The sequence below is a fragment of the Salmo salar genome, chromosome 01 (assembly GCF_965601325.2).
Source record: "Salmo salar chromosome 01, fSalSal1, whole genome shotgun sequence".
In the NCBI taxonomy this organism is placed as follows: Eukaryota; Metazoa; Chordata; class Actinopteri; order Salmoniformes; family Salmonidae; genus Salmo; species Salmo salar.
The window spans coordinates 65,497,345-65,510,594 of record NC_138291.1 but is presented as its reverse complement, the minus strand read 5'-3'; the positions used below and the strand labels follow the sequence as shown (position 1 = coordinate 65,510,594).

At 41.2% G+C, this 13,250-nt stretch overlaps 1 protein-coding gene across 2 annotated transcripts in view; it reads right to left on the bottom strand.

The window, feature by feature from the left end:
- The window catches only part of LOC106607213 (phosphatidylinositol 3,4,5-trisphosphate 3-phosphatase and dual-specificity protein phosphatase PTEN), a 40,665-nt gene that overhangs the window by 6,914 nt on the left and 20,501 nt on the right, over positions 1-13,250 (bottom strand). Inside the window, exons 2-9 of one of the 2 annotated variants that reach the window (XM_014203940.3) lie at positions 8,570-8,654; positions 8,295-8,339; positions 8,153-8,196; positions 7,793-8,031; positions 7,418-7,559; positions 5,527-5,595; positions 4,870-5,036; positions 65-349 (exon numbers count right to left, since the gene is read on the bottom strand). In XM_014203940.3, coding sequence (XP_014059415.1) covers positions 65-349; positions 4,870-5,036; positions 5,527-5,595; positions 7,418-7,559; positions 7,793-8,031; positions 8,153-8,196; positions 8,295-8,339; positions 8,570-8,654 — 1,076 coding nt within the window. The remainder of the gene's footprint in view (positions 1-64; positions 350-4,869; positions 5,037-5,526; positions 5,596-7,417; positions 7,560-7,792; positions 8,032-8,152; positions 8,197-8,294; positions 8,340-8,569; positions 8,655-13,250) is intronic. The other variant, XM_014203949.3, reaches the window with a different exon arrangement.

Below are 13,250 nucleotides of genomic sequence, written 5' to 3'. Positions count from 1 at the left end.
GTATTACCTTCCTCATTAATTAAACCACGATAATCCATTACAACCATTAGTTTGAATGGCTCACCTTGAAATTAGGTGAGAAGTAGCGGTTAGCTTTGTCTTTGTTGGCCTTGTCCAGGTCATTCTTGGTCAGCGCGAGGATGAGGTAGTCCCCGTCACTGTCTTTGCTGCTGTCCCTGCGCTTGGCGCTCTGGGGGGGCTGGGCATAGGGAGGGGGGCCGCCCGGGGGCTGGTTCTGGACCCCTTCCATGTCGTTCACCACCACCGACCCGTTCTCCACCTTCTCCATGCTCTCCTCCGATGGCCCGGGAATGAAGAAGGTGTTAACCCAGAAGTGGAACATCTTATCCTGAATAGTGGAGGGAGAGGGTGAGGTACTGACTAACTGTAATGGAGTCTGTCTGAAGTCTAAAAAAAATATATATATGTATGTGACATTGCTGCATAGCCTACAAGGATAGACATTTACATTAAACATTTTCATAAAACAACAATTGAGAGTTTTTTTGAGTGCGCCCCATAAAAAAAAAGAGGCACCACTAGCCTTCACACGTGTAGCTTGTTCGTCAGTCAATCAAAGCGGCGCTACAGTCAGAGGCTCCATGTGTAGCAAGTGGAAGACTTCGAATCAATTCATTACGTTAGATAAATGAGAAGAAGTAGGCTATAATGATCAACCAACTCAGGGGTTTGTCTGGGGCCAAGTTAACCTCCCTTTTCATGTAAGAAAGTCATGACCATCATGCCTTTAAAGATAGAGGATAATTTTGTACATTTATTAAACAGTGAGTTTGACAAATTACAGTCCCCTTGCTTAGGAGGTCCAGGACCCCAGATCATTTTTTTATGTAGGACTGAGGTCAGTTCTGGTGACTTTAAAAAAGGACATTCTACTCCCAAAATGTATAAAAATAAAATGCTGACACCATCTAAAATACAATTTCCACCTACAGAAATGGGCCCAATAACATATTGGTAAACATTTTTAAATAATTTAACATATTGGACCATGCATATAGCCTAGGCATGGTCTATATTATCAGATACACGATTAGCAATAAGCATGAGTAAGACATTTAAAATGTGTTAACCCTCGCAAGGCTGCTGTCCCAAACGGCATCCCTAGACGCGTTTACGGACATATTCAATCGCTCCCTATTCCAGTCTGCTGTCCCCACATGCTTTAAGATGGCCACCATTGTTCCTGTACTCAAGGCGGCAAAGATAACTGAACAAAATTACTATCGCACCATAGCACTCACTTCTGTCATCATGAAGTGCTTTGAGAGACTAGTCAAGGATCATATCACCTCCACCTTACCGGCCACCTTAGACCCACTTCAGTTTGCATACCGCCCCAATAGGTCCACAGACAACGCAATCACCATCACACTGCCCTATCCCATCTGGACAAGAGGAACACCTATGTAAAAATGCTGTTCATTGACTACAGCTCAGCATTCAACACCATAGTACCCTCCAAACTCATCATTAAGCTTGAGGCCCTGGGTCTCAACCCCACCCTGTGCAATTGGGTCCTGGACTTTGACGGCCCGCCCCCAGGTGGTGAAGGTAGGAAACAACATCTCCACTTCGCTGATCCTCAACACTGGGGCCTCACAAGGGTGCATGCTCAGCTACCTCCTGTACTCCCTGTTCACCCATGACTGCGTGGCCATGCACGCCTCCAACTCAAATCAGCAAGTTTGCAAACGACACAACAGTAGTGGGCTTGATTAACAACAACGACGAGACAGCCTACAGGGAGGAGGTGAAGGCACTCGGAGTGTGGTGTCAAGAAAACAACAGCTCACTCAACATCAATAAAACAAAGGAGATGATCGTGGACTTCAGGAAACAGCAGAGGGAGCACCCAACTATCCACATCCACGGGACAGCAGTGGAGAAGGTGGAAAGTTAAGTTCCTCTGTGTACACATCACGGACAAACTGAAATGGTCCACCTACACAGACAGTGTGGTGAAGAAGGCGCAACAGCACCTCTTCAACCTCAAGAGGCTGAATAAATTTGTCTTGTCACTCAAAACCCTCAAACTTTTACAGATGCACAATTGAGAGCATCCTGTCATGCTGTATCACCGCCTGGTACGGCAACTGCACTGTCCACAACAGCAAGGCTCTCCAGAGGGTGGGGGGGTCTGCACAACACGTCACCGGGGGCAAACTATCAGGAAGGTAAAAAAGATAATTAAGGACAACAACCACCTGAGCCACTGCCTGTTCACCCCACTACCATCCAGAAGGCAAGGTCAGTACAGGTGCATCAAAGCTGGGACCGAGAGACTGAAAAACAACTTCTATCTCAAGGCCATCAGACTGTTAAACAGCCATCACTAACACAGTAGAAGCTGCTGCCTACATACAGACTTGAAATCATTGGCCACTTTAATAAATGGATAACTAGTCACTTTAAATAATGTCACTTTAATAATGTTTACATATCTTGCAATACTCATCCCATATGTATATACTGTATCTTATACCATCTATTGCATCTTGCCTATGCCGCTCGGTCATCGCTCATCCATATATTTATATGTACATATTCTTATTCCATCCCTTTAGATTTGTGAGTATTAGGTAGTTGTGGAATTGTTAGATTACTTGTTAGATTTTACTGCACTGTCGGAACCAGAAGTACGAGCATTATGCTACACTCACATTAACATCTGCTAACCATGTGTATGTGACCAATAAAAATGTATTTGATTTGATCCAACACCTGTAGCCCAACTGATGCAGAATAGTGACAGTAAATAAATATGCTGAACCATGGGGTTTATCCATCTGCATTTACCCCATTGGACACAACATCCGGATTGTTGTAATTATTATTACTTTAAATAATTTTTCTTCACTCAAAACATTCAATTTTTTACAAAGTATGAAATTTCCCTTTTAAGATGACATTGCCCCTTTTAAGAGCTCTGTTGCGCAGCTGTGCCTAAACCATGCTTGGAACTCTGGTTGCTAAATATATATAAATAAATAAATAAATATATATATTTACATAGTAGCAATGTAAAACTGGGATCCCATCTTAACAAATGCCAAACCTGCTTTCAAAATTCATTTGCCAAAACTGCTTTTACATTTTTTTCATACGACTGAAATAAGAATTGTTGTGTATTAACTGCTTGTCAGAATACATGTTTCCCTCCCTCCTGGCTCTCGCAACTTGAATGCGCCTCAAGGAATATTTATCACGCATAGAACACACCGACTAGGTAAATAGGTAAACTATTCTACTATGAGGTTGTCTGATTTTGTTTGAATAACATTACATGGCAAAAATCAGTGGTGTAAAGCACATAAGTAAAAATACTTGAAAGACTACTTAAGTCATTTTTTGGGGGTATCTGTACTTTACTATTTATATTTTTGACAACTTTTACTTCACTACATTTCTAAAGAAAATTATGGCACTTTTTAACACCATACATTTTCCCTGACACCCAAAATAACCCATTACATTGTGAATGCTTAGTAGGACATGAAAATGGTCTAATTCACACACTTATCAAGAGAACACACCTGGTCATCCCTACTGCCTATGTTCTGGCTGACTCACTAAACACATGCTTCATTTGTAAATGTCTGAGTGTTGGAGTGTGCCCCTGGCTATCCGTACATTTGCTGTCTGGTTTGCTTAATATAAGGAATTTTAAATTATTTACACTTTTACTTTTGATACTTCAGTATAATTAAAACCAAATACTTTTAGACTTTTACTCAAGTAGGATTTTACTGGGTGACTTTCACTTTTCCTGAAGTCATTTTCTATTAAGGTATCTTCACTTTTACTCAAGTATGACAATTGGGTACTTTTTCCACCACTGGCAAAAATAGCAGCACTGGAAAGTTACACCATGAGTGATAAAGTATAGGCTTTGAATTACTTTGCCAGCAGCTACAGTAGGCTACACACTGCTGTTGGAGATGAGCGCTGCTTTGGTGCGCATCAACAATCATTCATGTCAGTTCAGTGGACACAGAATAAGAGAAAATAAAATATTTGAGAATATCAAGAACTTTCAAAGTTTCTTCAAGTGCAGTCGCAAAAACCATCAAGCGCTATGATGAAACTGGGTCTCATGAGGACCACCACAGGAAAGGAAGACCCCGAGTTACCTCTGCTGTAGAGGATAAGTTCATTAGAGTTAACTGCACCTCAGTTAACTCTTTTGGGAACAGACATGCTTCTGTCTGTAGTAGGCTATGTCATCTCCAAACCAGAGATTTTTATTGCGGCTGTACACTGATCTCAAAAACAACCTCTCCAGAATCCATATGATGGAAATCCGTAGCAGTTATGGGGAACTTTAACCCCTGGGTAGGCTGTTGTTTCATATGTTGTAGACAAGTATGGGGAGAACAGGGAAATAAGCCTCAATTAGCCTTGCCTCTTTAGCTAGCTAGCTGGCTAATTTAGCAGGCTATTGTAACTAGCTAACTTCAAGACAGGCCCAACCAGATAGTATGATAGATAACCTATGCCAGCAACAAGTTTGTCTAACGAGTCGGTTTAGCTACTTTCTCTCTCACTCTCTCTCCCTCTGTGCCACACAGTCTGTCACACACACCCGCCCCTCCCGCTGATACAAGCAGAGCACCGGCTCTCTCGAGTCGCGGGATTAAAAAATATGTATACTTTCTTTAAAACATGTATTTCGACTCTGCGCATATCGGTAAAAATATGAAATATTATTAAAATAGTGAAATCATTTAAAATGCTCATCTCTATTAACCACAATTCATTGAAAAAACAGCAATTGAAAACGGCTGAAGCCAAGGAAAGCCAGGGGGAAACTAGGGACACTCATGTGATGGGTGGAACAAACCAACCAACCTTCTTCATCATTTTGTTTTGCTTGTGAAAGAACTCCACTTTGATGTCTCCACACACGGGCAGCGGTTGGGGAAACTCAAATAGCATGTGCTTTTCTTCCCTCCGTGTGTGAGCCGGGTTGGACGTGTGGATCTTGACTTTAAGTTGATACACCACAAACTGAGGATCTAGAGAGGCGTGAGTGTTTCAGAGACAAAAGGGTAACAGAGGTAGAGAAAGAACAAGACAGTATACAAATGTTAGTTTCTTGGAGTTGCTGCCATGTCCACATTGAAGAACAGTTGGACAGTTAAAGAAAACCCTAGTTGTGAGTTCTTGAAAACAGTGTAATCCCATAAAGAAGGAGTGAGGGAAAGAACCAGACCACAAATAACACCCAAAAAGAACCAAAACCAAAGCCATGGGACCCTATTCTGATGACTGTTGCGCTTCCGTCAATAACAAACGGACTGCATTACATTTGTGAGAGTTTTAAACTACTCATAAAGGGAGTAGGGTGGTTGGTTGGTCTTTATATGCCTCCACACTGCAATGTCTTAACACTACACCTTCTTCTAGCCTTCATTAGAAGAGCATCTACCTGGTTCTTGTTGGGACTGGGTCCAGATGAACAGTATATGAGGGAAGTACATCAAAATGGATGAAAGGCTCATTTACCCCAATGCCAATTCCCTTTCTTGAAACCCAGAGGGATCGGCTCGCTCCTGTTTTTAATGGTACTGTCCCCTTACAGAGAGAGAGAAGGAGATTAACACACAGCCTGGCTGGGCTGGCACTGGCTGCGCCTTCAGAACACAGCAGGAACACTTCTATCAGTAAATATATAGGCAACTGCCAAAATAAGGGAAACACTTCAGTGAATGAGGGATACAAAGTATATTGAAAGCAGGTGCTTCCACACAGGTGTGGTTCCTGAGTCATGTATAAAAATGCTGGGCAGGCCATTATTTTGGCTACCATGGCTATACCTCCATAGAATGACAATTCCACCATCCACAGGGCACGAGTGGTCACTGAATAGTTTGATGAGCATGAAAACTATGTAAACCATGTCCTGGCCATCTCAGTCAACAGATCTCAACCCAATTGAACACTTATGGGAGATTCTGGAGCTGCACCTGAGTTTTCCACCAACAAAACATAAAATTATGGAATTTCTCGTGGAAGAAAGATGTAGCATAACTCCAATAAAGTTCCAGACACTTGTAGAATCTATGCCAAGATGTATCGAGGCTGTTCTGGCTCGTGGTGGCCCAACGGCGTATTGAGAAGACACTTTATATTGGAGTTTCCTTTATTTTGGCAGTTACCTGTATATGCTAGATTATCAATTATGTACATACGCAGCCACACATCTAGAAACAACATACTTGGCATTCAAATGGAGATAACTCAAAACTAGTTAACAAGACACAGGACACATGGTGCGGTACATTAATAATTCACAGGAAGAAAAAAAACGTGGGAACTTCAGACTAACGTTAGATAGTCCAAGAACGTCTCAAATCCCCATTGTAGAAGGCTGCATCTAGCCTGTTTGTTTCTAAAATGCGCATTCACCAATGAGAAATGTCTTATATGTTAGTATTATATGCTAGTCCCATTGAAAGTCTAGTTCTCAAAATTAGCTTCTCACTCAATACACCTCAGCATTTAGCTGACACTTTAGATTGAGTGCTAACAAGTAACATGATGTAAGTATCTAGGTCTACGTAAAAAGGGAACATCAAACTCAGAATAGGGCCCTCTTTAGGGAGTGTTAGAGGGAAAGAGAAGGGTGAGTGCAGAGCAGTTGAGCACATTCAGGTGTTAGGTGAGAACATCAAAGAGAACTCAAAGAGGAAACAAGTGACGCATTGATAAACACCAAAAGGAAAGATGATCTGTGACTCAGGCACATTAAACCAGAAACAGGACCAAAATGGAAAAATATTCAAATAATTGTTTCACAGAGAAGTTTAGCCAAGCAAAATACATACAGTAGCTGCACATGCATAGCAATGCACATTTCAATTTGATGAAAGACATAGGATAGATCATTTGAGTTGTTTGACTAAAGATTGGTGGTGAAAATCTGTCTACTTGAGCTAGGAGTTGTGCGAACAAACTTGTGCAGTTTCTGAAAATCCTTGAACATCAATAATAAATGCAGTTCTTTTACAAGAAGATTAAGTATTGAGAATAAAAAAAACTATCAAAAATAATCTCTGTGAGAGGTCCTTGGTGACTTGTTATTTTGAAACAAATTGAGACGTACTGCATTCATCCTCTGAACTGCAGAAAATAACATACAATTCGGATACGCAGGTAAAACCCAGCCTTGATGAATGCAGCTGAGAGTAGAGATTGTCATCTATTTTGTCTCTCATTAATAACTAACCATTTTTCTTAAAGAGCACAAGCAACTGATCAAGAGCTTGGCTTCAATGTAAAGTATATAATGACTCTCTACTAATGTGGGTGACCGTATGCACACTCAGAGCCTGCCAATTCGTTTAAAGAGTTACGCCCTGGGTCAGAGGTGAAGTTAAACATGAAAGTGACTCACTGCAGGTGCCTCCGCTGAACATTGGCAGCGTTTCAAACACCATTTTATGGAAGAGCAGAGCCACTGGCTTGTAGTCCAGCTTGTTCTTCAGCAGGTGGCTGTAGTAGTACACATAGCGCCGTTGGCTCGGGATTGTCACTCCCTGAAAAGAAAAACAACAAAAAACAGTCTATGCTAGGGAATTAACTCATCATTTAATAATTACCACACAGTAGGATATACAGATTGTAAAAAATATAAAATATGTCTTGGAAATTAAGTATTGAGATCAAGGCAGGTCTAGGACAAAACAAAGAAGATCTAGACCTATTCTGCTTTTATGAGATTTCACGCACTGAGTACTAGCGTAGTCTCCAACCATGGCAAGTCACTGACCTTCTTGTCCCTTGTCCGCACTTCCCCATAGAAGTCGAGGGCCTCCTGGGGCTCTTGGAACTTGCTGCGGTGCAGGAGGTAGGCGCAGATCATCACCCCAGTGCGCCCCTTCCCTGCCTTGCAGTGGATGGCCGCCACATGATTGTCATCCTCGCTCAGCCACTGGTCCAGATCTTCACAGAATGGCTTGATGAGCTCTAGCTGAGGTGGATTGTGGTCTTCAAAGGGGTACTGTGCAACTGGAGGGTGGAGAGAGAAAAATATAAATAAATACACAAAGTTCCCTTTCAGCCACCTGGCTCTAAAAACTTAAATGTGATAGGTGACAGTGAAGTGTCAGGGATGTTTTTGATGGCGTACCTCTGCAGTTAAATTTGGCAGCATCATAGTGTCGTTCTACACAACTGAAATGGGAAGGATTTGAGTCAGTGGTCATGAAGGAGCAATTTATTTGTAAACAAAACATTGATATTAGCATGTAAGCGTTTTGTGGTATACTTACAGATTGTAAATCTTATAATGGCTTTTATGTTTTGAGTCAAGAAACCTGTTGAGGCGCAGAGTTACATTCAGAACATTATACAACTAGAGAAATTGACAATGTAATGCATGTAATGACACGCTACAAAATAGACAACGGCGCAAAATATTTGACACTACACCTCAGGATACTTTATGAACTTGTATTGCTTTGTCTAATGTTAGTCACAAAATACATTCTAGACGCAATCATTACAGATTCCTCACCAGACGAGGTCATGAGCGGCCATTACTCACCGTACAACGTCGTCTATATTGTTTCTGTACACTCCTTCAAGTCGTTCTGCAGGAAAGCCCATAGCAATGATGTTTGGATAGATATCTGTGGTCACCAGTGTGTCAAGGACACATAAAACATACATAGAAGAAAATCATATATATATATATATATATATATATATATATATATATATATATATATATATATATATATATATATATTTACATTACATTTAAGTCATTTAGCAGATACACACACATATACATACATACACACACACACACATATACATATACACACACATATACATATACACACACAGAACAAAAATATAAAACGCAACAATTTCACCAATTTACACTTCATAGAAGGAAATCAGTCAATTAAAATAAATTCAATAGGCCTTAATCTATGGAATTCACATGACTGGGAAGGAGCAGAGCCATGGGTGGGCCTGGGAGGGCATAAGGAAAGGGGCCCATCCACTTCAGAGCAATGCTCACCCACTGGGGAGCCAGGCCCAGCCAATAACAATAGTTTTTCCCCACAAAAGGTCTTTATTACAGACAGAAATACTCCTCAGTTTCATCAACTGTCTGGGTGGCTGATTTCAGACGATCCCCCAAGTGAAAAAGCCAGATGTGGAGGTCTTGGGCTGGTGTGGTCACACGTGGTCTGTGATTATGAGGCCGGTTGGACATACTGCCAAATTCCATAAAATGACTTAGTCAGATTATGGTAGAAAAATGAACATTACATTTTCTGGCAACAGCTCTGGAGAACATTCCTGCAATCAGCATGCCAATTGCACGATCCCTCAACTTGAGACATCTGTGACATTGTGGTGTTTGACAAAACTGCACATTTTAGAGTGGCCTTTCGTCCCCAGCACAAGGTGCACCTGTGTAATGCTCACGCTGTTTAATCAGTTTCTTGATATGCCACACCCGTCAGGTGGATGGATTATCTAGGCAAAGGAGAAAAGCTCACTAACAGGGATGTAAACAATTTTGTGCACAAAATTGAGAAATAAGCTTTTTGTGCATATGGAACATTTCTTGGATCTTTTATTTCTGCTCATGAAACATGGGACCAACACTTTACATGTTGAGTACACACACACACACACACACACACACACACAACCAGTACCAGTCAAAAGTTGACACCTACTCATTCAACAGATTATTTTTTTTACTATTTTCTACATTGTAGAATAATAGTGAAGACCTCAACTATGAAATAACACATATGGAATCATGTAGTAACCAAAAAAGTGTTAAACAAATCATAATATATTTTACATTCTTCAAAAGAGCCACCCTTTGCCTTGACAGTTTTGCACTCTTGGCACTCTCAACCAGCTTCACCTGGAATGTTTTCCAACAGTCGAAGGAGTTCCCACATATGCTGAGCAATTGTTGGCTGCTTTTCCTTCACTCTGCGGTCCAACTCAACCCAAACCATCTCAACTGGGTTGAGGTCGGGTGATTGTGGAGGACAGGTCATCTGATGCAGCAATCCACCACTCAACTTCTTGGTCAAATAGCCCTTACATAGCCTGGAGGTGTGTTTTGGGTAATTGTCCTGTTGAAAAACAAATGATAGTCCCACAACGTGCAAACCAGATGGGATGGCGTATCGCTGCAGAATGCTGTGGTAGCCATGATTTGCCTTGAATTATAAATAAAACACTGACAGTGTCACCAGCAAAGCACCCCAACGCTTCACTGTGAGAACCACACATGCGGAGATCATTCGTTCACCTAATATGCGTCTCACAAAGACACAGCGGTTGGAACCAAAAACCTAAAATTTGGACTCATCAGACCAAAGCACAGATTTCCACCAGTCTAATGTCCGTTGCTCGTGTTTCTTAGCCCAAGCAAGTCTCTTCTTCTTATTGGTGTCCTTTAGTAGTGGTTTCTTTGCAGCAATTTGACCATGAAGGCCTGATTCACAGTCTCCTCAGAACAGTTGATGTTGAGATGTGTCTGTTACTTGAACTCTGAAGCATTTATTTGGGCTGCAATTTGTGAGGCTGGTAACGGTAATGAACTTATCCTCTGCAGCCGAAGAAACTCTGGCTCTTCCTTTCCTCTCGCGGTCCTCAAGAGAGCCAGTTTCATCATAGCGCTTGGTGGTTTTTGCAACTGCACTTGAATAAACTTTCACATTTCTTGATATTTTCCAGATTGACTGACCTTCATGTCTTTTTTATTTGAGCTGGTCTTGCCATCACATGGACCTGGTCTTTTACCAAATAGGGCTATATTCTGTTTACCAGCCCTACCTTGTAACAACACAACTGATTGGCCCAAATTCCAGAAATTAACTTTTAATGCATGACTGTTAATTGAAATGCATTCCAGGTGACTACCTCATGAAGCTGGTTGAGAGAATGCAAAGAGTGTGCAAAGCTGTCATCAAGGCAAAGGGTGGCTACTTTGAAGAATCTCAAATATAAGATATATTTTGATTTCTTTAATGCTTTTTTGGTTACTACTTGATTCCATGTGTTATTTCATAGTTTATGTCTTGACTATTATTCTACAATGTAGGAAATAGTAAAAATAAAGAAAAATCCTGGAATGAGTAGGTGTCCAAACTTTTGACTGGTACTCTGAGTGTGTGTGTGTGTGAGTGAGTGAGTGAGTGAGTGAGTGAGTGAGTGAGTGAGTGAGTGAGTGAGTGAGTGAGTGAGTGAGTGAGTGAGAGAGATATATACTCAAATAAATAACTCATACAATTCTAAAACCTCAAGTTTACAAGGCAATCATATCACAATAACATATCTCCTGTGCAAAGATCATCTACAGAAATTTCTACAACTATGTGGGTGTCATTGTGCAGCAATGTACAGTAATGGGTAAGTAGAGTGCAGGGCAGAAGGGTTGTGATCACTAGTGTAAAAGTTGGAGTTGACTGTGTGAGGGCGAGAGGCCGAAAGAACCGGAGCACTCCTATCAAGCAGGGCCCACATGTGGGTGCACTCGGAGAATCTCCATAGCTTGACCTGCATGTATTTATAGAGCCCAAGTTATATTGAGATCATTGCAAATGTTGGGCTTAACTCTCCGACAGCCCCAGTTGAATCACATGGAATATTCAACATATCAAACGTAAGGGTAAAGAGGACACTGCCTTGACAGACAAGGAAAGTCTTGTTGGGATACATTACAGTATTTGGTCAAACAGTAGCCTGAAGTGCATGATTTTCCTTATCTCTGCATGAAAGTGTCTGCCCTGCCCCTGTGCCCTTTCTCTCTGTGCGCTCAGAGTAGGCTTGTGGAAGAGCAGATGGAAAGAAATGCGTTCTGATTAGAGCTGTGGCGGTCATGACATTTTGTCAGCCGATGATTGTCATTCAAATAACTGCCTGTCTTACATTAATTGACAGTTAATTAACAAACACATTACGCATCTCTGGCTTCCACGCGTACCTACAAGCCACTGATGTGGCTTGTACACCATCACAATAAATAATTTAATTTTAAGCAGGTCTAAAGAAGCATAATATGAAGAAAATGTAGCCCATTTCAGAAGAACATATTCTGAGTCGTACTTACTGTATTATTTAGTATATGTAAAAAAACTAATACCAGTGCTTAATTTGGGGGGGGGGGGGGGGGGGGGGGGCTGGGACCTGGGGAGCTCTGAGGGACCAGAACGCATGACAACAAAAAAAGAATAAAAACAACTTATATTGCAATTACGTAGTGGCATTGAGCAGCAGAATTGAGGCACTTACAGAAGTTGCAAACATTTTTAGTAGCCTAGGATCCCGGAAAAATGTGTCCTTTTTATAAACACATTTCATGCAATTAAGTCATTTAACATGACTGGAGACTAGCAGAACCTTTTTTAATAAAGCACAAATGATATAAATGACGGACTACTTTGACACTGAACTCAATAAAAACGACCTTGTCTTAAATCCATCAATGGCCTAGGCCAAGGTGTGCGTGCAGAGACACATTGTAGGCTACAATATGAGGAGGAAATTATTGTCCTAAAAAAAATATACACACAGCGGCTTGCGAAAGTATTCACCCCTTTGGCATTTTTCCTATTTTGTTGCCTTACAACCTGGAATAAAAATAGATTTTTGGGGGATCTGTATCATTTGATGTACACAACATGCCTACCACTTTGAAGATGCTAAATATTTTTTTAATTTTTATTGTGAAACAAATAAGAATCTTTATTTTTTTACAGAAAACTTGAGCGTGCATAACTATTCGAGTCAATACTTTGTAGAGCCACCTTTTGCAGCAATTACAGCTGCAAGTCTGCAAAATCTGGATCCCTACAAATCAGCTGGGCTAGACAATCTGGACCCTCTCTAAAATTTTCCGCCAAACTTTTTGCTACCCCTATTACTAGCCTATTAAACCTCTTTCGTATCGTCTGAGATCCCCAAAGATTGGAAAGCTGCCGCGGTCATCCCCTCTTCAAAGGGGGAGACACTCTAGACCCAAACTGTATAGACCTATATCCATCCTGCCCTGCCCTTCTAAAATCTTTGAAAGCCAAGTTAAAAAACAGATCACAGACCATTTCGAATTCCACAGTACCTTCTCCGCTATACAATCAGGTTTCCGAGCAGGTCATGGCTGCACCTCAGCCACGCTCAAGGTCCCAAACAATATCATAACCGCCATCGATAAAAGACAGTCCTGTGCAGCCGTCTTCATC